The sequence below is a fragment of the Phocoena sinus genome, chromosome 4, assembly GCF_008692025.1.
Source record: "Phocoena sinus isolate mPhoSin1 chromosome 4, mPhoSin1.pri, whole genome shotgun sequence".
Lineage (NCBI taxonomy): Eukaryota > Metazoa > Chordata > Mammalia > Artiodactyla > Phocoenidae > Phocoena > Phocoena sinus.
The window spans coordinates 53,045,478-53,073,357 of NC_045766.1; the positions used below are offsets into that span (position 1 = coordinate 53,045,478).

A 27,880-nucleotide genomic window follows, 5' to 3' on the forward strand; every position below is an offset into this window, starting at 1 on the left:
TTTCCATCCCCTCTCAGTCTGTATGCGTCCCTAGGTCTGAACTGGGTTTCTTCTAGACAGTGTATATATATGGGTCTTGTTTTCATATCCATTCATTCAGTCTTTATCTTTTTTTTTGGAGCATTTAATCCATTTACATTTAAAATAATTATCGATATGTATGTTCCTATTAACATATTCTTAGTTGTTTTGGGGTTGTTATTGTAGGTCTTTTCCTTCTCTTGTGTTTCCTGCCTAGAGAAGTTCCTTTAGCATTTGTTGTAAAGCTGGTTTGGTCATGCTGAATTCCCTTAGCTATTGCTTGTCTGTAAAGGTTTTAATGTCTCCTTCAAATCTGAAGGAGATTCTTGCTGGGTATAGTGATCTTGGTTGTAGGTTTTTCTCCTTCATGACTTTATGTCCTGCCACTCCCTTCTTGCTTGCAGAGTTTCTGCTGAACGATCAGCTGTTAACCTTATGGGGACTCCCTTGTATGTTATTTGTTGTGTTTCCCTGCTGCTTTTAATATTTTGAATTTAATTTTTGATAGTTTGATTAATATGTGTCTTGGCATGTTTCTCCTTGGATTTGTTCTGTATGGGGGCCTTTGCATTTCCTAGACTTGATTGACTATTTCCTTTCCCATATTAGAGAGGTTTTCAACTGTAATCTCCTCAAATATTTTCTCAGTCTCTTTCTCTTCTTCTTCTGGGACCCCTATAATTTGAATGTTGGTATGTTTAATATTGTCACTGAGGTCTCTGAGACTGTCCTCAATTCTTTTCATTCTTTGCACTTTATTCTGCTGTGTGATAGTTATTTCCACTATTTTATCTTCCAGGTCACTCATCTGTTCTTCTGCCTCAGTTATTATACTATTAATTCCTTCTAGAGAATTTTTAATTGCATTTGTTGTGTTGTTCATTAATTGTTTGTTTGCTCTGTAGTTCTTCTAGGTCCTTGTTAAACGTTTCTTGTATTTTCTCTATTCTATTTCCAAGATTTTTGATCATCTTTACTATCATTACGCTGACTTCTTTTTCAGGTAGACTGCCTATTTCCTCTTCATTTGTTAAGTCAGTTGGGTTTTTACCTTGCTCCTTCATCTGCTGTGTGTCCCTCTGTCTTCTCATTTTGCTTAACTTACTGTGCTTGGAGTCTCCTTTTCCCAGGCTGCAGGTTCATAGTTCCCATTGTTTTCGGTGTCTGCCCCCAGTGGGTAAGGTTGGTTCAGTGGGTTGTGTAGGCTTCCTGATGGAGGAGACTGGTGCCCGTGTTCTGGTGGATGAGGCTGGATCTTGTCCTTCTTGTGGGCAGGACTGTGTCCAGTGGTTTGTTTTGGGGTGTCTGTGAGCTTATTATGATTTTAGTCAGCCTCTCTGCTAATGGGTGGGGTTGTGTTCCTTTCTTCCTAGTTGTTTAGCCTGGGGTGTCCAGCACTTGAGCTTGCTGGTTTTTGAGTGGAGCTAGGTCTTAGCAATGAGACCAGATCTCTGGGAGAGCTCTCACCGATTGATATTACGTAGGGCCAGGAGGTCTCTGGTGGTCCAGTGTCCTGAACTCGGCTCTCCCATCTCAGAGGCACAGGCCTGACTCCCAGCTGGAGTACCAAGACCCTGTCAGCCACATTACTTACGTGTAAGTCACTCTCTGGCGTCTGTCCTTTGCCCAGACAGGAGGGGGTTAAAGGAGTGGCTGATTAGGGGGCTCTGGCTCACTGAGGCCGGGGTGGGAGGGGTAAGGAATGTGGGGTGAGACTGCGGTGGCAGAGGCTGGCGTGACGTTGCAACAGCGTGAGACACACCGTGTGTTCTCCTGGGAAAGTTGTCCATGGATCATGGGACCCTGGCAGTGGTGGGCTGCACAGACTCCTGGGAAGGGAGGTGTGGATAGTGACCTGTGCTTTCACACAGGCTTCTTGGTGGCTGCAGCAGCAGCATTAGCATTTCATGCCCATCTCTGGTGTCTGAGCTTATAGCCGCAGCTCTCTCCCATCTCTGAAGCTCGTTTAGGCAGTGAATCTCCTTTCCTTGTGCACCCTGAAACAATGGTTTATTGAGCCTTAGACAGTTCCAGATTTCCCCCATACTCCCTCCTGGGTAGCTGTGGTACACTAGGCCCCTCAGGCTGTGTTCACACAGCCAACCCCAGTCCTCTCCCTGGGGTCTGACCTCCGAAACCCGAACCTCAGCTCCCAGCCACCACCTGCCCTGGTGGGTGAGCAGACAAGGTCTCAGGCTGGTGACTGCTGGTTGGTACTGATCCTCTGTGTGGGAATCTCTCTGCTTTGCTGTCTGCACCCCCCTGTTGCTGCGCTCTCCTCCATGGCTCTGAAACTTCCCCCCCATCCACCCCCCCCATCTCCACCAGTGAAGTGGCTTCATAGTGTTTGGAAACGTTTCCTCCTTCACAGCTCCTCGCAGAGGTGCAGGTCCCATCCCTATTCTTTTTTCTCTGTTTTTTCTGTTTTCTTTTGCCCTACCCAGGTACGTGGGGAATTTCTTGCCTTTTGGGGAGTCTGAGGTCTTCTGCCAGCATTCAGTAGGTGTCCTGTAGGAGTTATTGCACATGTAGGTGTATTTTTGATGTATTTGTGGGGGGGAAGGTGATCTCCACGTATTACTCCTCCACCGTCTTGAAGGTCCTCCCTGTGTTTTTTTCTTCTAATTTATTAAGATGAGAACTAAGTTCCTAGGAAAACCATATAAACTATAAATTTTTTGCTGAATGTAATTTCCACTGTATCCCAAAAGTTTCATTATTATGTTTTCTAGTTTTTATTGTGCTCCAGATGCTTTTCACTTGCTCTCTGATCCATAGTTATTTGGGAATAAATTAATTTTGTTCATGGTTTTACTATTAATTTCAAATTGATTGGAGTATGGTAAATATATGGCGAATAAAAGTCTAGCTTTTAGAATTTTTAAAAGGTTTTCTTTCTGACAAAGTTCATGTAAATGATTATTGGTGGGTAGATGTGTGCTCTGTGAGAAATGCAATTCTCTATCTCAAGTTCAGTATTAATTATTTAATTCCTGTATATTCATACATATTTGGCTTTTGGAATTTTTTCAATTCTGAAAGAGGTAGATCTCTCATATAATTCTGTTTGTAGGGTTCTATCTTGCACGTCTTATACTGTATTTTTATTTTGCCATTATGTTGTTTAGTGCATTCAAATTTATGCCATATCCTTTATCTATTTCTTTGATATTTTTATCATTCTATAGTGTATTTTTTTATTCTTTAATTTACTTAATTTATTTCTGAAACAAAGTAATTGAATTTCTCATAAACAAATAAAAAAGCTTACAATGTTAAAGAAATACACGTTTCCAAATCTTAATTAAAATTGCTTTTAATTTTAGATGTTTTATATGAATTTGCCTCTTCTGCCTTTTTTAGTTGGCCAGATGTCTATTTGATTATCTTCTTTTTTCCAATCTTGTCTTGTTTCAAGAAAGTTTCTTGTAAAAGAAAAAAAAAGAAAAAAGGAAAACATATTGCTAGGTTATTATTCCCTTTGATTCAATTCAAACATCTGATTTAGTGTGATAATTCATTTGTTTCCTTTCAGGGTAAAAATTTATGTTTAATTTTTTCTTCTACCTTAATGTTCATTGTTTATCTTACTTTATTTTTCTATTTTCTGATTTAATGTGTTCATCCAACTTTATTAGATGAACACATTTTTTTATTCTCTTAAACGTTTTTGAGATCATCTAATAAAAATTATACTGCAGTATTAATTATGACAGTGATACTATTTTGCATACACCTGTTTCAAAATGTTATCATGTATTATCACATTTGTCTTATTTATTTGACTTGTACAAGGCACGTACTCTTAGAGAAATGGGTTTAGATAAACTTCTGCTCAGTGCCAGTGTGACTTCTATGAATTCCTTGACAGATGGACATTTCTCCGTCATAAACTCTATCTCTTGATGAAGTCTTCATGTTTATTTCATTGCTGGGCAATTCCAATTTTTGCAACGTCTCTTCTTACGTAGATGTCCAGAGCTACATAGAGTTATTGTCTAGGACTATTCTAGAATCATTGCTCCTTAATCCAACCTCATATCCAAAGAACACTGTTTCTGAAGATAAAGCCATTTCATTTCTGGGCTTAGATACGTTGGGAACATTGTGATCTCAAACAATTGAAAACACAAAGAGAGGGGAGTAAGGAATCATTTCCTCTGCTATTGCTCACCAGTATACTTTTCATTCATGTTCAGTTTATTTTTTCAGTTTTCCTATTAGTTTAAAAACACTGTTATTATTTTCACTATTACAAGCTTCATAACCATAGGAAAAATCACAACACCTCACAGAGAAACAGTTTTCTTAAGCTGAAGAAACAAAAATCAAATACAAATAATAAAAATAATGAGAGTAATCTCAAAAGTCTCCTGTGGTGGTTGTGATAATTAAATAATATTAGTCAGGCATTTGGGAAAATCCTTTTTAAAGATACTAATCCAATTTAAGAAATATAATGAAGAATAATAGTTTTCTTTATATCTCTTTGAAAATTAAAGAAAAAATGTTTAAGTATGTAATTTACAGTGCAGCCCTAGTAAGTATACATATAGAAGATGTAAATACTAAAGATAAAGGTAAGTGGTATATTCCTGGACCCTTAAATAGTTTGAAACATATATATGGGATATAATCAGCTGTGAACATGAGAAAATATAATAGAATTGCAAAAGATTTGGAAGCATATATTTCGCTAACAATGTAAGCATTTTTTTCTTTGTCTATGAGCAATTCAATTAAGTAAAGCTTATTGAGTCTGATCAGCCCTTGTTTTCAGGGAATTGCAGTTCAATTTCATTTTTAATTAGAATTAAACATTGTGGATTTCTTACCACTGGTAAGCAAGATCCAGCAATAAAGTATGTACTTAATTTGTAGTAAGTTTCTGAAATTTAGTGCAGAGAGTGAGCAGTATGTCTGGTTAATATTTAAACATCTCACCATTTTCTGTTGTAGAAGTTTCCATTTATAAAAGCTGCTTTCTATAACAAATTACATTCACTTTCAAATAAATCTGTTATCACAACATGAGCAAAACTTATTCAATTAAAAGAGAAAACAAAGTAATTATTTACTCCTATTTTATGTGCACAATAGCTTGTAAGGGTTCTAGAAATGCCTAGGAAGGTAGATTTGTTGGCTTAAAAAATCATTTTTGCTTAAGTATTGCTTCAATAAAATATAGGTGTATTCATATGGGATAGATATTTCTCTATAGGAAAACATTCACGAGAGAAGAGAGACTTAAGTTCCCTTGTGATGAACCCATGTGGAAAGAAGCAATGAACCATAAGGCCAGTGTGATAATGTTTTTTTCTCTCCCAGTTTTCCACACCTGTTTCTTTTCTGTGTCTTTTTGTTCAGTGGTATTTTAATGCTGTTCATCATGTTGGAGCTAGTTGAGAACACTGCATCCAAAGTAACTTTGTTTTTTTCCATGCACTCAGGCATTAAACTGGACATGTTCTCTGCCCGTCGTTTTATCTTAATATAGTACTAAAAGAGAGAGAAAGAAGTGGGGAAGTTTGCAATAGTTACCTCAGTCACCTGGGATACAGTCCATTGAAATAACACTTTGAACTATACTCTTAGATAAGATATTGTATATAAGATAATGAAAAATGTAACAGGTTGATTTAACAGTTATTATAGTTTTTGAAAGGTAACTCAGAGTCAGATTCACCTTTGATATCTATTTTAAAAATATCTGAAATCTGACTGAATATATAGATAATGTTTTCTTTACCCAAAAGGGAGTAGTGATTCTCAAGAAAATCAAAAGCCTTTCCAGGGCCAGGGAAATGGAAACTCTGGCTGTGACCCCTGATGGATTTGCACTGTAAGAAGACATTGTCAATTTCTGCCAGACAGAATTGCAAAGACAGCAAATGGTGATCTATAAACTGCATGGACAAGAGATGTGCACTCTGACCCTTGTTTGACAAGTATAAATCTTTCTAATTAATGATGTTAGAAAGGATAATATGGAAGTTATTTCTATTCTGATTAAATTATCTGCAAGATGTATGCATCAGGTTTGCTTCCTAAAAGAAGCTACAAAGAATCCATGTCCATGTATGTGTAATTCTTTACCTTGTCCTGGAGTAAGAACATCCTTCAGCTGTTCACATCTGGTTACAAATCCTATGCCTGACTAAAATCTTAGGTTTTGAATAATTAAATGAATTAATTTCAGGAGAGGTTGAGAAATTGTCTCTGTGAAGTAGACTGCCTTTTTTTTTTAATGGAGAAAAAAATAACAGGATAACAAAAATAATGTTTCCTTGATAGGTAAGGAAATGTAATAATCATTATCCTAATTTTTAAAGATATAAGCTACTATTTTAAGTAATGGGATTATAAAAATTTTAAAAGCCTACTGCAGTTTGGAAAAAAATTATGACTTGGAGTATTTTAGGATTTTTTATTCATGGTTCCTCCAATCTAACATACAAAAAACAGCCTGGTAATAAGTGATAGACAGTGGAGGAGTATTTTAAAGTTATATGAATATTTACTTTTGGAAATAAATTCATGAAATTTCATCATTTTTATGTCAAGAAAAAATTTTTTTTCAGATTAACTAGTTGTTTTTGTTTTTTCCCTGATACCATTCTCTAACCACAGACAATTGCAAAGAAATTGCATTCCCTCAATTATCAACCTTGTTCATTCTCTACCTTCTCTTCTTCCTTATCATTCCCTTGAAAAACAAAAGAAAATAAAAACCCTCACACATTATGTAGCATTTTACACTCTCAAAATCCTTCAGACATATTACCTCCTTTGAATCTACCAGTCATTTTGTGTGATTGGCGGGGCAAATGTCATCTCTTTTTACGGATGAGAAAATTGAACTTTGTGACTTTTCAGTGGCATGCCCAGCATCTGTCACCTAATGGCTGGTCCACTTCAAGACTTGCTATTCTTTTCATCCACCATGTTGCTTACAAACCAAGCTACAGAACAATAATTCGATAAATTCAGATGTATTCCTAACAGCTTCAGATATCATGTAACACTTGCAGGTAGTGCAAGATTAGAAGTTTTACCATGGTAAATTTTTAAAAGTAATTTGACATAGTCTTTTTTATGTTAATATTCATTTAATTTTCTCTTGTGTGTCTCTTCCACATCCACCCACCTTGGAGAAGATACATATAAAATTTTTAGCTAAAGAATGACACTCCTAGAACTTGACTTATTTTTAAAAATTTTATATGATGAGTCAAAATGCTGTAAATTTAGGAAAGATTGAATGTCATATATACATCTAGTCACCAATGTTTTTTTTTTCTTTTTATATGTAAGAAAATTGGGAGGTCTGTTTAATATTTCTGTTAAAGAAACAATTTTGTAGGCAGTAGAAAATTAAAGTGATTAATATCAGCACATTGAAACATCAGAAGATTGTCAGTAAACATAATAATTTCTGAGATATCTTTAGAAATATTTTATTTTTTATTGAAGTATAGTTGATTTACAGTATTGTGTTAGTTCCAGGCATACAACATAATGATTAAGTTTTTTTTATTACCTTCCATTATAGGTTATTACAAGATGTTGAATATAATTCCCTGTGCTATGCAGTAAATCCTTCTTGCTTGTCTATTTTATGTATAGTTCATACCTGTCAATCACATACTCCTAATTTGTCCCTCCCCCCCCCGACACACTCCCCTTTGGTAACCATAAGTTTGTTTTTTATGTCTGAGTCTGTTTCTGTTTTGTATATAGATTCACTTGTAGAAATATTTTATCTTTATTATACATGGGTTTATCTCTATTCATTATGGCTTTAGTTAAATATGCTCTTAGTTAAGAGCATTTGTAGCATATATTAAATTTTTTTAAAAATAGTATATTTTCAAAGACTAAATTATGTGAAGTGCTCTTTTTTCTTGATCTTGTTATTCAACTGGAAAATTGCATAATCTCAGAGATTCATGCATGTGGTTATGTGAGACTATGCTCTCTTTCTCCACTGCCTGTCTCTTCCTCTCTCATATATTTACATATATAAGCACAAAAAATATTAAGTTTGTAAGTCAGAAGCTTATGTCTTTATGACTTCATTTCTAAATATATATAGTGTTAGTATTCTTTTCCATTCCTTTTGAACATGAAAAGCAACAGCACGTCTACAAAGGGAAAGAGATGTACACGCAGTTGGTAATATCAGCAACATATTTACTAGTAACAATTGTATATTTTTTCTTAATATTCGCTATCAATAATGAAATCATGTTAGAGAAATTGATAAGGACAAATACCCTTTAGTGTTTTCAGTTCATGAACCACCTATGCAGAGGAAAATACCCCAGGCCACTGTGTTTCCTCTCACTAAAAATAAAACAATTTAGGTTAATGCTTGCTGGTCCCCACTCTGTCATTGTATTCTCAACCTAGAACCTGGAGCAATGGATCTATACTGCATAGGTGGATCCAAAATGGATAGGAAAAATGAGGAATGGGAAAATAAATTATAGCATTCTCCTCAATATTTTGAAGCTATAGTTGGAAAAATAACATCATATTTGAAAAGATTTTTTTTTAATATTTAGACTTCTTCCATGCAGCAGACATTGCAAATGCTGTCAAATATGTAATATGAACTTTAAAAAACAAAAAAATGCAGAGTCACAATTTTTTTCATTATTTGAAAGCAATATGGTTTAATGGGAGAAGCACAGGAAAATAAACTATGAGGACACATTCGTTTAGTCTGAAATCTGTGATTAACTATGTGATCTTGATAAAATCATCTTTATCCCATGATTACTTCATTTGTGAAATAAGAATAATCCCATAGGCCACAATGAGATATTAGTTTAAAGCACAAACATATATGCATGAGAATACCTTATAAAATAGGACACCTTCACTCCCTCCCTCCCTTCCTCCCTTCCTTCTTTCCTTCCCTCCCTTCTTCCCTCCTTCTTTCCCTCCCCTGTAATCTAGTGATAAAAGTTGAGGACTCTTTTTAGAACTCTGACAACAGGCTTAACTTTCTGAATAACTTCAGGTTTTTTCTTTACAAAAGCAGAGGGTCATTGCTTCTTATTAATCTCACTATAATTATTTAAATAACTTTGGATACATCAAGTAAAGCAATTTAAAATCCAAGTAAAGGTGTTCAGTGAAATAAAAAGAGAATGCTGCTATGATTATGCCTCAGATATACTCAGTCTGATTACAGTGAATATTCCTCACCATAATAGTCTTTTTTTTTTTTTTTTGACAAAGAAAGATGAGTTTACTTCCAAAATATAACAAAATATAACAAAGCAAACAGGAATCTTACAAATCTCTTTAATGGCATCCTAATGATACAATACATAATTAAAGGACCAAACAACAAACCTATTAATAAGGAAAACAATTTCAAGAAGAAAGAACAACATAAAATTTAAGCCCTGAAGTCAAAATATCTGCTTAAGAAATGATCACATATTATGTGTTCAATGTTTTTATTTTCACATGTTCCAGAACTGTTTAATTTAAGTAAGAATGTACTATGAAATGTTAGTTCATGGTTTTTAAAAGTGTTTTTTTATTTTTCTGTTATTTTTCTGTTATTATAGCCATGAATCTTCAACCTAAAATGTCCACATTCTGTTGTTTTAATACATATTAATTCCCATTATGGCACTTTGTAAAAATCCAGGTCTTCTTAGCATTCTAAATAAACAGTCATACAATTCACACAGTATTGATTTTAGTATCTTCTCAGAAAGCAGATCACAGCAAGAAGCATCTGATGTGTTTTATAAATTCACCCTTTGGCTAGTCTATTTGTCTTTGTAAAGGATGGATGTATAATTTAAAGAAAAGGTGCGCTTTAGTGGAAAGATCACTAGGCTTGAATTCAGAAAACTCTTGTTTGATCCCTGGCATTACCACTTATTAGCTCTGACCCCAGGTCAAGCTCTTCACCTTCCTGAATCACAATTTCAGCAACTATATAATGGGAATTGAAATGACTTATATCAAATGCTTTGAATAAAAATCAGCAAATAACTTGTGAGACAGTATCTGGTTTATAGTAGATGTACAATTAATACTTGATGATTTGGCCTGAAGATGACTCAGAAGACCTAGATTCTAATCACATGATTTTCCTGAATCTTTATATAAAGTTTGACAGATATTTATCATATATGAATGTATTAATTTGTTAGGGCTTCTATAACAAAATACTCCAGGCTGGGTGGCTTAAACACAGATTTATTTTGTCATAGTTCCGGAAGCTGAAGATTTAAGATGAAGGTGTTGACAGGTTCAGTTTCTCCTGAGGCCTCTCTTCTTGGCTTGCTGATCGCCACCTTCTTGCTGTGTTCTCATGTGCTTTTTCTGTATGTACACAGACCTCTGATGTCTTTCCCTCTTCTTATAAGGACACTAGTTGCATTGGATTAGAGCCTACCCATATGACCTCATTTAACCTTAGTTACCTCTTTAAAGGCCCTATTTTCAAATGTAGTCACATTCTGAGGTGTGCTGGGTGTTAGGACTTAAACTTATGAATCTTAGGGAGACACACCTCAGCCCATAACAATAGGCCTTAATTTTATCTGTAAAATCAAGTTTGTCTCGTTACGTTATATTTGTTCTCATTTTCCACATGAAGGCTCAGGAAACTTTTCTAGGCTATGGAGGCCAGAGGAATGGTTCTAATACTGAGCCAATGTTTTGATGAGACTAAATTACAGAGAAAACCACACGTTTTCTCCTTTGGTTTTTGATATCAGGTGGTAGTTCAGGGATCTCCTGCATTGTGACCAGTGAAAATAAAGAGCAAGGCTCACATTCAGTGGGTTCAAAAGGGTGAGTCAACAACTTGGGAGCATCTGTAAATGGATTAGAGCCTAACTGTGGAATTCAGCCAGTATTCCCTTGTTGGACACTGAAGGAGCAGATTGTCTAAATGACAATAGCAACAGCATCCTCCTGGAATAGGAAAGGCATTTGGGTTGAAAGTAAGAGTAGATGCCAGTTAAGTACAGAAGTTAAGTGGTAGGAATCAGAGAAGGGTCCTTTCTCTTTTACTGTCCCTGGCTTTGATTTTTCTTTAAATGATTGTTTCCTGAATATCTGAATACCATGCAGCCACCCAGTTCACATATGCTGTCTGTCCAAGGCAATGGGAATATAAACCTATGTTGGACCATTTTCAGGTGCCAGACTACTACCCCTGAATGAGTAATTCCCAAGGAGCTTTTCATTTTGTAAGGTTTGTTCAGTAAGATTGTTGTGTCCTGCCCACGGATTTGTAGTACCATTTATTTCAGAGGTGGTTATTTGGCAACAGATAGCTTTATATACTATACACAAGGAAAAATATATTAATATGGTTCACAGCAAGAAATATGAGATCATATTTCTTGGTCAAAGACATTTCATCTCCAAGACCCTGTCAATAAGACAAATCCACATGTTCAAATCCCTGGGGGCTAGTTTCTGCTTTTTATCGCTATCCTTAGATAACAAAACATCATACAAAACAAAATAAAACAAAAATCAAAACAAAATAGACCTATTTTGTTATGTATTTTTACAGAAGTATAAAAAGACAACACACTTAGTTGAACATGTTTATTTTTATTTCAGAAACAATCTGGCTTAATACTTATCTCACGTTCTAATGAACACATGTAAGATGTCACAAAAGAATTTATTGAATAAGTTTTCCAGCCAGTGGAGGTGAATAGTAGAGCAAAATAACATTCATGTAATACACTTGTACCTGTATACACTATGTTTTTAATTAATTAATTAATCCATTCATTCATTCATTGGTACATACACTAGTTTATTCATTAACCCAACAATAGAAAAATCATTTGTTGCCAGGCACTATACTAGGCACTAGGGATATAAAATGAAGGTACAAGGTTACTGTCTTCAAGCAGGTCATAATCGAGTGCTACTAAAGTTATCCATCAAATCCTTTTTCATTGATGAGGATAAAAAATAATACTAATAAAATTTCACTTTGGAGACTGGGGGCATTAGAAGTGTTTCAGGTGATGTGAAGCCATGACATAGCTTGAAGGGAGTTGACTGACTCTGTATAGAAACAGAAAAATGTCTCGGGGTTACTAAGGACCATTTCTTGGTTACTAGTCTAGCATCTATCTCAGATACCTCATGCCTATTGAGATTTTAGCACCCATAAAAACTTAAGAATCATGTTGGTTCAGCACTTAGTGGTTCTTTCAGTTAAACAAAAGAGGGTGGGAGGCATGTGAGTAGGATGTTGGTTTAATGGTTCCTATGTTCATGAAAACATAATATGATTTTTTTTGAAGAGGAGGAGCAATCCTTAGATATGTGGAGACTAGTAATTATCACTGGTGGACATTTTGAATAACCATAGTCAGTAAATTTATGCAATATTTAACTTCTCTCCTAGAAATAAAATATTAGTTGAAGTACTTATTAGAGTAGAGTAGAAATATTTCCAATTTAGACAGAAGGTTGATAGCTGCATTGAAATATTATTCATTTAACTGTGTGATTTATTACAATTGTCATATATGTTTTGGGGTATAAACACTGTAAAATAGTTTTGAAAGATGAAATTAACACTTCACAGTGTACTATATTTAAATTAGTACTGAATTTATACTGAAAAGGAAGAATCAATTCAGTAACTCAGAATAGTTTCAATGTACAGATTCTAAGTGGTTTTGTTTCCCCTATATTCTGTCCCTAACAGAAGTTTAATGCAAAATTAAAATATTCATACTATATATTATATGAAATCATATCATAAAAACTACCTGAAAAATCTTTATTAATCATAGAAAGTGTGTTATTTTGGGGGAGGGGATCCCTGCCAATAGTTTAAAAGCAAATTTCATGTGTGACAATATATTTAAAAGTACAATAAATGTCTCCTTAAACAATTTTAAAATCATAGAATTAGACTACATGTGTCTTTAATTGAGAACAGAATGGGTCTTTGAGGCTAATGTTGTTCAATCCTTGCATTTTATGGATGGTGAAACAAAGACCTGGAAAAACTATATGAGTTGTCACATAGCTATTTAGTGTCAGGGTTGGTACCAAAATCCAGTACCATCAAATGAAAAGTCTCATGCTTTTTCATTTGTCTTGGTTATGGATTGATTTATTTGCAAATAACCGAAGCACCCTCAGAGAAAGGGAGAAGAATCTCACCCAATACAAGTGAAAGGCACACAGCTGGACTTGAGGTCTGTATGTGCCATTCCCCCTCTTGCCCATTCTCATCTTTGTTTCCTCTGAATTCCCACTCCTTTTTAGTTGCCACTTTCCTTGGCAAGGCTCATGGTTTCTACATTCTGAAAAGACTAGTTTGCACATGTCAGAAAGTTGATTCTGAACAGAGAAGCCAGTTGCTCATATGGTGCTTTGTGTGAATTAGGAAATGGTGCCCCTCCAGGGCATTACAGCCTTGTGGGTCAGTGCACCGCACTAGCCAGTGGCTCTGGCCTGCTTCTCCGTGAGCACACAACACTCAGGCCCAACGTCATCTGCCTGACTCATTTTTGGTGTCTGCATTCCAAGTCCTGATTGGTCCTACTTGTATCAAATGTTGTCTTAGTTTACAAGGTGGTAAGTATGACAAAGAACCCCAAACTTATCAGATATATACTTGAGAAAGAGAAGCAAAGGACAGTTGAAGTTTAATATAGGGAATCTGGCCTTACACTTGCCATCTCTTTTCATGTATTAGACCCCTAGTATAATCGTCAATATAGGTCTCAAGCTGTAAGAGGTCCTAGGCAGAGCTAATAACTCTCACCTGTGTACCCAGGGACAGTCTGCAATCAGACATCCCAATGACAGCTGGTTTCATCCTTTTGGCCTTGGCTTGCCTTTGGAAGTATTTTAAAAAATGTAATCTCACCAGAATACAAGGTCTTTTGAGCATTTTAGGCAACCTCCACCTCATCAAGTTCAAAGTGCAATGTTAACAATGCAAAGGAACATTTTTAAAATTTGATGTCATGTAAGCAATTTCTTCTGTTGACAGTGTCATTGGCAATAGACAATTCCTGAAATTGAGTCGCTGAATTAAACTACTTATTTAAGAGCTCTATGATGGTCAGTGTGGGGTGGCATCAGGAACCAGATTTGACAGTGTTGAAGAGGTGTCCACCTCAGGTCCAACTGTTATAGGCAGAGGACGGGAAGAGGGGGTCAGCTTGCATATAAAGCTGTCTCTTATGAGATGTAGGGAGGTAATCAAGTCTGGCCAAAGATAGTATTCTATTAAACCACATTGCTTCATTATCAGCCGTTAGGTATAGAAACATATCATGGTACATATTCCTTATAAAAGGGATCTCAACATATTTCCAAACATAATCAGAAGAGACAAGATATGCAACTTTAGCATTTTATTTTTGACTAAGATAAATTTAACCACAAGGTTTCATAAACATTAAATAAATTATCATATTTACCTTTTTAGAAGATACTTTTGAAGCTATTTTGACTTCCACTAAAGCAGTATCAGCACATTAAAAAAAAAAAAATTTGTTGGTTATCACTTCCCTTTCTTTGTCCAAAGCAGTGATCTCTCATAGATTCACTTTCCACTGACCCTGAATCTAGCCTCACAATCCTCCCGGCGTCCATTCATTGTCAGTTAATTGGAGTTAGTACTCAAGTTGAAAACTGTTCGTCATTCCACTGGTAAACTCAACTTCCTAAGAGCAAAGACCTTGTCCTACTTACCTTCACATCCCAATGCCAGCATATTACCGCATAACAGCAACACTCATTATATAGTTACAAATGGATACATGGCCCAGGAATTATAAAAATAGTTTTTCACAAGCCGGTAATTCTCAGAAGAAAATATGCAGTTGCCAAAATCACAAGCAAATATAAATTTAACTTCATTAATAATTAAAGATCTTTGGAGAAATAAATTTTGGCCAGATTGACAAATATCTTTTGAAAAGTAATAATATTCAATGTTGGTGATAATGAGGGGAAACAAATACATATACTACAGGTAAGAATATAACTTTTTATAGCGTTTCTAAATGGAAATTAGTTTACAAAAAGAAAATCATAAGAGCAGGAATACTTTGACTTAGAAATTCGACCTGTGAAACTACACTTGATTAAAATAGATATTTGTGCAATGATTTAGATATAAGGAATTTTGTTCCAATGTAATATAAAAATTTTTTGAATAATTTGATTAACAGTCAGGGGTTGGTTACATAACATTTGATGGCCTTTTTATATAATATTATTTATATCACTCATACACAGTATACAGCTATTAAAATGATACAAAAGTATACTTATCAACATGGACAAATGTTTAGTATATACTGTTAAGTGAAAAATAAAGATTGCAAAATAGTATTTATCATAGATTTATTTGTAAATATATGTGTGAATGTGCATAAGCCCCAGTAAAAGGATCTAGAAACACCAACATGTTAACATTTGCAACCTCTTGACAGGTAAGATAATGGGATTGCCTTTAACTTTTTTGTTTTGCTTTGTTTTGTTGACATGTATATCTTTCTCGCTAATGATCACAAATTGCTTTAGTAATAAAAAAGAAATTTTTAATATTTAAAAAATTGCTTTCTAGAGAAGTTCATTTTTTTTCTTGATATATTCTCCTATAGTAAGCAGAACATTGAAAATCATTCCATTGATCATTCTTTTTGAGAATAGCAATTTCAGCATCCAAACATTAGAAATCCTCCCTAAGGACTTCAGTCCTGCATTTGGAGCATCAGTCTTAAATCTCGCCCTTTATTCACATATTATTTTCTCTCTTTTTCTGTCTCTCATTCCTCCTCTCTCCCTGAATTTTTTCCCTATCTTCATTAAGACATTGATGGGGAAAAAAAAGAAGTCTGATCAGAGTGGTTTCTTATAGAAGGTATACATGTGAGTCCATTATACTTAGCTTAGGTTCTCAGTGTTGGGTTTTTTTTTTCTTATTATAAAAATCCATACTTGTTCATTACTTGTTTAAAAATGGAAAAGTACAGAACAGTTTTAAAGGAGTTGAAAAGATGCAATTAACATAGCATACTTATATCAAGATTGTGACTTATATCAATCATGTAAGTCACACCAAGATGAATAATATCTTTACCCACCAAAATTAATTTAATAAGTTAAAACAAAGAGAACCTGGGATGTCAAGTTCATCTGCCCCATCATACTTCTCTATTGTGTACTTAAGAACAGAGCGGAACCTTTGCATTAAGTATGTTCATAGAGGTAATTGGGATATTTTCAAAGTATTTAATGACAGAGACAAAGCAGGAACTGACCATTTAGAAGGAGGCCCACTACTTTGTTGTGTATATACCCATTAGTTGCTCTATCTTAGCGGTCTGACTGGGACATCCAGGGCAGAGACCAGAGTGACTAGTGGGGGCCCTCAGGAGCTTCAGGACAGTGGCTGTTTGCCAAACCATATGAAAGATTTCAACATTTTAACAACTGGTGTGGCAGTCTCAGCCTTGGAGAAAATAAATCAAAATGCTGTTGGATGTCTTCTGCTCTAGGGAAGAATATAATAATGGTCAGAACAGCTCTCCTTTTACAATGGAACTTTGTCTGTGGTAGATTTTTTGTTAATCTCATGAAAGTGAAAACTTCCAAATCTACTTGGACAATTAAAAAGTGAAGAAATTCCAAATGCAGACAACTGAAATCAAATATAAACATCATAAGAATGCAGCTTAAATATTGTTGAACAGAGGAAAAAGGAAGAGGCCAGTAGGATAACTCTCTGGGCTTTGATAATGAGAAAATCGGAAGTTTCTACTTATTTTAAAAGAAAACAATAACAGAAAAAGGAGTCATCTAATTGTACTCACATTTATGAAGTGTCCATATATGAACTAAAAATGTATATGAGGACATTTTTAATAATTTGTTCTCCTCTTTTAGCTTTCCTTATTGGAAAAGGCTGGATTTGGAGGTGTTCTTCTGTATATTGATCCTTGTGATTTACCAAAGACTGCAACTCTTAGCTATGATACCTTTATGGTGTCACTGAATCCAGGAGGAGACCCTTCTACACCTGGTTATCCAAGTATTGGTAAGTTCATTATTAATCTTTTATTATGCTTGTAAACACTACAAGGTTGTAATTTATAAGTACACTCTACCTAAAGTAATCAAAGGATAGTAAAGTTGAAGAATTCTTAGCACTCCATATTTTTAAAAGTGAAGTTTTATCTTCCCAAAATTGTAGACTACCCATTTGTTGGAATAAAACTTGCTAAAAATCCTGCAATACATTTTTGTCTCAATAACAAGAGAAAACATTTTATGTGTTATTATTGATTGACTGATAAGATAAATTAACACCATGTGAGACGAGTACTCTATGTAGGTGGAAAGTACGTGCACATACCTAGAAGTATGAAATGTCTGCTGCTTTGGAGTTGTTACAACTTTAAGTCCAGAGTCGAGGGGTAAACATGCTCAAGTCAGGTGACTAAAACATTGGGAAATGATGCTGGAAAGGAATGGAGTGGACACAATCAAATTGTCTGGCTCCCTAAAAGAAGGGATCTCATTGGTTTGTCTAGCCACTGGCAGCATAGACATGGTCATTTTGCATCAAACATCCTTTTCTTTCCCAGCAAGCTGTGTTCATTATAGTGGGAATCATGTGGCAAAGATAAAAACAACGGTGATTTTGGCAGGTGCTCACTGTACCATTGATTCTCAGTCTAATGTGTCATTGACAAATATTCTTTTTAAACAGACTTGGCAGAGGCAAAGCTCTTTGGACCTCCTTCCATTGTGATACTAACCCATTAACCATGATACTTCAGTCAGGAATTAAGCTAACAAAAAGTTCATGTAATTATCCATGTGTTCCATCAATATTTTTCCTTGTTTTCAACAAGATATTACAAAAGACTAATAATATCTTACTTAAGTCTAACTGTCCTTTATATATATTAACATTACCAATCAATTAATAACTTTTTCCAAGAAGGAAGTAAACTCAGTCAAATATGACTATAATTTATGAATTTTGTTGGTCTACTGAGTACTGCTTTGTCTTTTAAAGTACCCCTTTAATAATCCATGTAAGAATCTGTACTTTGTACAGTCCGCTCTCTCTTAATTACAATTTTGAAATTAAAATTAGTAGGTATCCATCTACAATTCTCAGGCATCACCAAAAATATCAATTGAGCTCTCTCATTTGCAAATGCTCTAATTGCCTTGGGTTGTAATGCCTCAGCATCAGGAGGTTGCACATGGCAGCTAACTCTGTATGGTAAATCAGTGGTCTGCAATGCTACTGAAAAGCAGATACTTTATGAATACTCTGCTTAAGTGGTAAGTTGCCCCATTGGCAACAGTTACTCTTTATATATTTTTGGCTCAGGTCATTTAATAAAAGTAGAATTCAGTCATATCTAGCAAAGTGCTGGCCAGTGTCTTGAGAATCTCAGAATGTTTTTTTTTTAATTAATTTAATTTTTTATTTCAAAACAATTTCAACTCACAAAAATGTTGCAAATATAGTATGTATAGAGTCCTTATATCTTTATCCCAGCATCCTCTAATATTATGTACGTCTTCTTTGGAAAAATGTCTATTCAGACTCTCTGCCCATTTTTTGAATTGGTTTGTTTAGTTTTTTATTGTTGTGTTGTATGGGTCCTTTATATATTTTGGATATTAACCCCTTGTCAGATATATGGTTTGCAAAAATCTTCTCTCATTCAGTAGGTTGCCTTTTCATTTTGATGATGGTTTCCTTCACATGCAGTATCTTTTTAGTTTAACATTGTCCCATTTGTTTATTTTTGTTTTTGTTTCCTTTGCTTTTAGAGTCAGATCCACAAAAACATATTTGTTAAGACTTATGTCAATGAGATTACCACCAACATTTTCTCTAAGGAATTGTATGGTTTCAGGTCTTACGTTCAAATCCTTAATGCATTTTGAGTTAATTTTTGTGTATGGTGTAAGAAGTGGTCTAGTTTCATTCTTCTGCATGTGGGTGTTCAGTTTTCCCAACACCATTTATGAAAGAGACTATCCTTTCTCCATTGTATGTTCTTTGCTCCTTTGTTGTAACTTAATTGTCCATATATGTATGGGTTTATTTCTAGGTTCTCAGTTTTGTTCCATTGATGTCTGTGTATGTTTTTGTGCCAGTACCGTACTATTTTGACTGCCATAGCTTGGTAGTATAGTTCGAAATCAGGACGCATGATACCTCCAGTTTTGTCCTTCTTTCTCAAGTTAGTTTTGGCTATTCAGGGTTTTTTGTATTTCATGGAAATTTTAAAATTATTTGTTCTATTTCTGTGAAATAAGTCATTGGAATTTTGATAGAAATTGCATTGAAGCTGTAGATTGCTTTATGTAATATGGACGTCTTAACAATATTAATTATTCCAATCCATGAGCACAGAATATTTTTTCATTTATATGTCTTTTTGTTTCATCAGTGTCTTACAGTTTTCAGTGTGCAAATACTTCACCTACTTGGTTAAATTTATTCCTAGTTATTTTATTCTTTTGATGTATTTGTAAATGGGATTGTTAACTTCTCTTTCTGATAGTTTGTTATTAGTGTATAGAAATGCCACAGATTTCTGTATATTGATTTTGTATCCTGTAGCTTTACTGAATTTATTTATTAGTTCTCACATCTTTTTGGTGGGGTATTCAGGGTTTTCTATATATAATATAATGTCATCTGCAAATAGTGACAATTTTATTTCTGTGTCCAGATTTGAGTGTCTTTTATTTCTTTTCTTGCCTAATTGCTGTGGCTAGGAGTTTCAATACTATGTTGAATAAAAGTGGCAAGAGTGGGCATCCTTGTCTTATTCCTGATTTTAGAGGAAGAGCTGTCAGTTTTTCATCATTGAGTATGTTATTATCTGTGAAATTGTCATATATGGCCCTTACTATGTTGAGGTATATTCCCTCTATACCCACTTTATTGACAGTTAAATGAGGGTTGTATTTTGTCAAATGCTTTTTTTTTTTTTTTTTAAACATCTTTATTGGTTGTCAAATGCTTTTTCTGCATCTGTTGAGATGATCATATGATTTTGATTCTTCATTTTGTTAATGGGATGTATCACATGGATTGTTTTATAGATGTTGAATCATCCTTACTTCCCTGGAATAAATCACACTTGATCATGATGTACAATTTTTAATGTATTGTTGGATTTTATTTGCTAATAGTTCATTGAGGTTTGTATCTGTGGTTATTAGTGATAGTGGCATGCAAATTTCTTTTTTTGTGGTGTCCTTGTCTGGTTTTAATATCAGGGCAATGCTGGCTTTGTAAAGTGCTTTGGAAGGTTTCCCTAGTCCTCAATTTTTTTGGAAGAAAAGTATTAAGTCATCTGTGAACATTTTGTGTTAACTTTGAGAGAAGAATAGGTATTAAATATTCTTTGGGTGTTTTGTAGAGTTTGCCAGTGAAGCCATCTGGTCCTCGGCTTTTGTTTGTTGTGAGATTTTTGATTCCTGTTTCAATCTCCTTACTAGTAATTGCTCTGTTCAGATTTTCTATTTCTTCATGATTCAGTCTTGGAAGATTTTATGTTTCTAGGAATTTATCCATTTATTTTAGGTTGTCACACTGTTGGCATATAATTATTTGTAGTAGTCTCATTTGATCCTTCATATTTATGTGGTTACATTTGTAACTTCTCTTTCATGTATGATTTTATTTATTTGAGTCCTCTCTTTTTCTCTTGGTTAGTCTAGCTAAAGTTTTGTTGAATTTATCATTTCAAATTACCAGCTCTTAGTTTCATTTATCTTTCCTATTTTTTTTTAGTCTCGCTTTCATTTATTTCCATCTGATCTTTATTATTCCCTTCCTGCTGCTAATTGTGGTCTTCACTCATTCTTCTTTTTCTAGATCCTTTAGGTGTAAAGTTAGATTGTTTATTTGGGATTTTTTTGTTGTTGTTTCATTATTATGAACTTCCCTCTTAGAACAATTTTTGCTGTATCCCATAGATTTGGTTATGTCATATTTCTGTTTTCATTTGTCTGTAGGTATTTTTTTGATTTCTCCAAAGACCCCTTGGTTGTTCAGTAACATATTTTTAATCTCCACATTTTCGTGGTTTTTTCCTTTTTTTTTTTTTTTCTCATGATAGATTTCTAGTTTCATACCATTATGGTTGGAGAAGATTTTTCTTGAATTTATTGAGACTCATTTTGTGACCTAACATGTGATCTATCCAGGAAAATGTTTCATGTGTACTTAAGAAGAATGCATATTCTCCTGCTTTTGGATGGAATGCTCTATAGCTATTAAGTCTCTCTGGTCCAATGTGTTGTTTAAATTTGATGTTTCCTTATTGATTTTTTTGTCTGAATGGTGTATCTGCTGATGTAAGTAGGGTGTTAAAGTCCCCTACTATTATTGCATTGCTTTCAAATTCTCCCTTTAAGTCCATTAATATTTGCTTTTATATCTTGGTGCTCCTCTGTTGGGTGCATATACATTTATAAATGTTGTATCTTCCTGCTGGATTGACCTGTTTATCATCATGTAATACTCTTCTTTGTCTTTTCTTACAGTCTTTGTTTTAAAGTCTATTTTTGTCTAATATGAGTATAGCTACTCCAGCTTTCTTTTCATTTCCATTTGCATGGAATATATTTTTCCATTCCTTCACTTTCTGTCTGTGTGTGTCCTTTCTTATGAAATGAGTCTCTTATAGGCGATAAATAAATGGGTCTTGTTTTTTATCCATTCTGACACTCTGTCTTTTGATTGGCTGCTTTAGTTTATTTACATTTAAAGTAATTATTGATGGGTATGTACTTATTGTCATTTTGTTGTTTTATGTTTTTTTCTCTTTCTTTTTATCTCTTTCCTTGTGTATTGGTGGTTTTCTTTAGTGTTATAGTTAGATTTCTTTCTTGTTTTCCTTTGTGTATTTACTATATATTTTTTCCTTGTGGTTTCTGTGAGGTTCACATATAACATTTTTGAGTGTTGCCTGTTTTAAGTTGGTAGCTACTTAAATTTGAACACATTCCAAAATTTTGTCTTTTTACTTCCATCCACCACACACACACATTTTATATTTTTGATGATATATTTTACATCATTTTATTTTATGCATTCCTTAACTATTATAATTTTAGTTAATTTTACTACTTTTTTCTTGTGATCTTTATGTTTGCTTTATGTGATTTTTTTACTACCCTTATTGTGTATTTATGTTTTCCAATAAGATTTTTTTCTTTAGTATATTTTCTTATTATTAACTAATGCCATTTCTTTTCAGCTTAAAGAAATCCCTTTAATATTTCTTTCAGGGCCAGTTTAGTGGTGATGAATTCCTTTAGAGATCAAAGGAAAGCCTTGATCTCTCCTTTAATTCTGAATGATAACTTTGCTGGGTAGAGAATTCTGGGTTAGAGGATTTTCCCTTTCCACATGATGAATATGTCGTGCCACTCCTTTCTGGCCTGTAAGGTTCCTGCTGAAAAATCTGCAGATATTCCTATGGGATTTTCCTTGTATGTAACAAATTGTGTTCTCTTGCTGCTTTTAGGGTTCTCTCTTTATCCTTAACATTTACCATTTTAATTGTAATATGTCTTCATATGTGTCTCTTTGGCTTCATCTTGTTTGGAACTCTCTGGGCTTTCTGGACCTGATGTCTGTTTTCTTCCCCAGATTAGAGAAGTTTTCAGTCACTATTTCCTCAAATAATTTTTCTGGCCCTTTTTCTCTCTCTTTTCCTTCTGGAACCCCTATTATATAAATTTCATTCTGTTCAATGTTGTTGCAAAAGTCCCTTAAGGTATTTTCACTTTTTAAAATTCCTCTTTCATTTTGCAGCTCTGTCTGAGTGAGCTCCATTGTTTTGTCTTCCAGCTTAGTGATTTGTTCTTCTATCTGCAGTTTAACCCCTCTAGTGAATTCTTCTGTTCCATTATAACTTCTGTTGGTATTTTCTTATATTTTCTGTCTCTTTGTTGAAGTCTTCATTGTGTTCATCCATTGTTCTCCCATGTTCAGTGAAGCATCTTTCCTGGCCATTACTTTTAAATCTTTATCAGGTAGATTGCTTATCTCTGTTTCCTTTAGTTCTTTTTCTGATGTTTTGTCTTATTCTTTCATTTTGAACATATTTCTCTGTCTCCTCAATTTGTCTAATTCTCTGTTTTTATGTATTAGTTAGTAACTATCTCTCCCAGGCTTAAGGAGTGGTGCTATTTAGGAGATGTCCTGTGGGGCTCAGATGTACAATCCTGCCTGGCCACCAGAGCCAGATGCTCAAGGGATTTTCCCTGTGTGAACTCTGTGCATCTTCCTCCTGTGGTGGAGCCCAGTCATGGCTTCTGTGGTATACTGTCAGGTGGGATTTGCCCTTGGACTGGCTGCAGGGTCTGGTTGTGGCTTCTGTTGGACACTGGTAAGCAGGACTGTTGCTCAGTTGTTTGTTAGGCCTGACTTAGGTGCTAGGGTAGGCAGAGCTCTCAGTGGGGCCATGCCCACTGTCTCTAACAGTTTATAGGGAGAATTCCAAAATGCTGCCCTTCAGTTCTGGCATTATCAAAGTAGCCTGAGATCACAAAATGGCTTCTGCCAGTATCTCAGCCCCCAGGGAGTATCTCAGCTAGTTTCTCTCTGACAGAAACTTTAAGATTAGGAAGTGGGTCCCCTTCATCTATAGGCCATATGTTTTGTGCTGATTTTCAGGTCGAGTCTGTGTGCAAGCACTTTAAGAAGAGGTTTTTCATTCCCTGCAGTTCTATGGTTTTCCTGGATATATTTCTCATTGGTTTTCAAAGCCAGATGTTTTGGGAGCTTCTTTCTCCTGTGCAGGATCTAGGGGCTGGGATGCCTGATATGCAACTCAATCCCTTGCTCCTCAGGTTAAAGATCCATATCTTTGTGATTCTTTCTAATTGTGGTTTTCTGAGATGGTGTAGTGTTTTCCTTGATGAGATCATATCTCTACCTTTCCTACTCATCTCGAAGCTATCCTTTTACCCTTTGCTGTGGAGGCTCTGTTCAGCCAGTTTTCAGGTCCCTTACCATGGGATTTATTCCATATGTAGTTGTAGATTTGTTGTATCTCTGGGAGGAGGTGAGTTCAGGATCTTCCCATACTCCTAGTTTGAACCCTCTCTTTTGTTTGTTTAATACATATGAAATAAAAAGAATAGTACAGTTAACCCTCCATCTACCTCAACCAGCTTCATCAATTATTCTACCATTTTTGTTTTGTCTATATATCCCCTCATACTTCATAGCACCACTTATTTTTTTCAAATAAAATTTACGTAAATTGAAATAGATATATCTTAATTGACAAAAGGATACAGCCATGTACTCTCCATTCGTATTTAGTATTAGAACATTCCCATCACCTCCAGAAGTTCTCTGAGTCACTTCAGAATAATTTCCCATCACCAAACCTAGCTAACCACCAGTCTCAAGATTTTCATGAATTAGAATTTTATAAAAATGGAAACATGAAGTATATATTCTTTGTGTGCAGATTGTTTTGCTCAGAATAATGTCTGTGATATTTATTCATGGTTGCAGGTATCAGTAGTTCATTCCCTTTTGTTGCTGAGAAGCATACCACAATTTTTGTGTAGGTTTAAGTAGTTGGTTTTTTTTTTTTTTTTAACAAGAATGTCAATGCACTCTTCCACAATGCATGATCCAAATAAGTTCTTCAAAGAAACACATGGTCTTCTTGTAAGGTAGCTCAGTAAGTCTTGTTGCATATCCAAATAGTTCTTGATTATTATAGAATCAGAGAAAAGAGTAAAAAGTTTTAAAATAATTTTTGTCCCTATAACACAGAAAAGAATTCATCACTCTTTTTACGAGAATGAGACTTCAGCTTCATTTGGCACATTAACTACTCTGAGCCTTATTCTCTTCACAATAAAAAGGAGGATTATACTAATACATATCTCACAAGATTGTTTGTAAGGAAATGCAAAATTCTGGCCTCCACCTTATACTTAGATAGGAACTCTGAGGAAAGGGCCCAGCCATCTGTGTTCTAACAGATTGTTCAGGTAGTTCTGACGCAGCTAAATTTTGAGAGCCACTGAGCTAGAGGACATTTACTATTCTTTATCTACCACATCTGAGTTGGACCACTGGGGCTACTGACCTAAACTTTGTGGCCTCATGTTACTCTTCTTTCAGCATCTTGTATTGCTACCTCCACACCAATCAGGACAGAGGAACATATGTATTCCTGATCCTCAACCCAATTTTTGTATTCAGTGGGCTGTTAGTGAATATTTGTTGAGTGAATAAATTATCCTCTTTTATTTTTAACTTTTTATTGGAGTATAGTTGATTTACAATGTTGTGTTAGTTTCAGGTGTACAGCAAAGTGAATCAGTTATACATACATATATATCTTTATATAGATATATAGAGATATATCCATTCTTTTTCAGATTCTTTTACCATATACAGAATATTGAGTAGAGTTCCCTGTGCTATACAGTAGGTCCTTGTTAGTTACCTGTTTTATGTATAGTAGCATGTATATGTCAGTCCCAATCTCCTTATTTATCACTTCCCCCCACGTTTCCTCTTTGGTAACCATAAGTATGATTTCCAGATCTGTGAGTCTGTTTTGTTTTGTAAATAAGTTCATTTGTATCATTTTTTATTAGGTTCCACATATAAGTGATATCATATGATTTTTGTCTTTCTCTGTCTGACTTACTTCACTTAAGTAAGTGATAATCTCTAGGTCCATGGCTGCTTGTGTGATGATTCTGATCCTTGGCTATGCGCTAATTTTAATTAACCTAATTAAAACTCCTTTTAAAAATATATATATACATACTTACACAGTTTTTCTCCCTAAATGCTTCTGTCAACTCTCTCACATCTCTTTTACCACTCAGAATAGCAGAGATTGCACTGATTGAAAAAGCTTTGAAATTCCATTTAAGATATTAGGATATCAGAAGTCTAATCTAGTCTCTTAATTCCTTTGATAATTTATCAAATATTTCAAAGACAGAATGTTCAAACTATCAGACTTTATCATAACTTCTTCCACCAACTTGCCAGGAGTGTTTTAATACATTAAACTATGATCCAAGCAAACCCAGTTCCCTGGAACCATATAATTTTAGAATCCTGAGAGGCTTTAGGGTATAAATAGCACAATTTTATTCTCAAAATTGAGGCATAAGAAACTTGATCATGTTATCTAGGGACTCAGATAAATGAGGCATAAGAACTGACATTTACAGTAACTGGTTATCATTAAAATACCTGTGATCAGTTATAATCAAAGATGTGCTTGGCTTAAAATCACTAATTGGGTACATAAGGTAAGGCTCCAAAGAAAGAGGGGATCAAAAACTATGGGGTGAGCATTAAAATAGAGAAGTGAGAAATTGATATCATTAAGGAGTATTCTATTTTTTGAAACACAGAAAAGGAAATCCTACCCCAATTTCTAAGTATTAAGATTGTCTGACATCTGAAGGCCTAGAAATAGTATTAGGAGTTAGAAATCCTTTTGTTTCCATATTATTTCCCTTAATAATATATCTTCTGAAAACTCTGTAGGTTACAGAGTTGATTTTAAATTTAGTACCATCTCCAGATAACTGCCTGGCTAATCTCTGGACTACTACTTAATTGAAACCCAAGATATTTCTTTTATCTTGGCTTAGACTTGATTCTCATTATACCCTATTTCCTAAAATCCATCCTGATTTAAAGCTTTATGTCTGTGTCCTGTTCTTTATTTGTTATAAACCTGTTTTGTTTTTGTTTTGCTTTTGATTCTGGAGAGGAAAATCATTCCAGTCATTTTACTCTAGTGAAGTGTATCAAACAACACAGTTTATTTAATATTCCCAGTGTTACAATTCAGTGGATCCGTGTGTTATTTACCTCCTGTCTGTTCAACATTGCCTCTGCCAACCAAAACCATTCAAAGAATAAAGAATATCTCTGTAATTTGTGACAAGTCTTCACCAGGTGTTCTTGGTCCAGTTACCTGGACAAATATTGAAAGACTGACTTGAGTTGGCACTAAATCAACTGAGACAATGTTGAACTAGAAGAGCAGATATAAATATGCGCCTAGTTGTCAAAGCAGAGTGTTAGATACTCACAGCGTGAACTACCTTGTCACTTGGTTAGGAAAAAATAAAAAAATGTCTGTATTCTTACTATTTTACTGTAACTGGTGGTTCTTGAATATGTCCTAAAGTCTTCCTATGTACATGAAGTATTATTCAACATGATGCTTAGATCCATTTAAAGAGTGGCTCATTATTAAACAATGTGAATTTTTTTCAGAAAGTTTAATTTGCAACATATTTTAAAAGTAGTTTAAATTCAAAATACTCCTTTTAAAAAAATCTAAATTTCATTTTGAAATATAATTTTGGTAATATAAGTTTTCTTGTATTTCTTAGTTCCAAAAAATTGAAAATTTCCGATTGATTGTTGAAATGTCTAGGATTATAGTATTCAGAGACATTTTTGAGTGATTATTATTTTTAGGAAATCAGTCTGCCATGTAGTATGTTAGTTGCTTAGAATGTTCTTTACTGATTATTGTATAAGGAGCTTTCTATTTTAAATTAAACAAATACTCTGTCAATAGAGACAATCAGGTTTTCTGTTTGTTTGCTTTAAGAATCAAAGTTTTCACAAAAATTGGTGGTCGTTCTAAGAGGATAAAGTCAACTGCTTTAAAAAAATGATTTGCAAATATATTCCATCACAATGCATACAAGAAGTTAATTGAAACAACAATAGAATTAGTTTTACATGTTTTTAGCATTTTATCTTATAACATCTTTTAACACGACAGCTTTTACT

At 34.4% G+C, this 27,880-nt stretch overlaps 1 protein-coding gene across 2 annotated transcripts in view; it reads left to right on the top strand.

The window, feature by feature from the left end:
* The window catches only part of NAALADL2 (N-acetylated alpha-linked acidic dipeptidase like 2), a 1,193,283-nt gene that overhangs the window by 607,457 nt on the left and 557,946 nt on the right, over positions 1 to 27,880 (top strand). For both annotated transcript variants that reach the window (XM_032631175.1, XM_032631174.1), the window contains one exon: positions 16,957 to 17,107. In XM_032631175.1, coding sequence (XP_032487066.1) covers positions 16,957 to 17,107 — 151 coding nt within the window. The remainder of the gene's footprint in view (positions 1 to 16,956; positions 17,108 to 27,880) is intronic.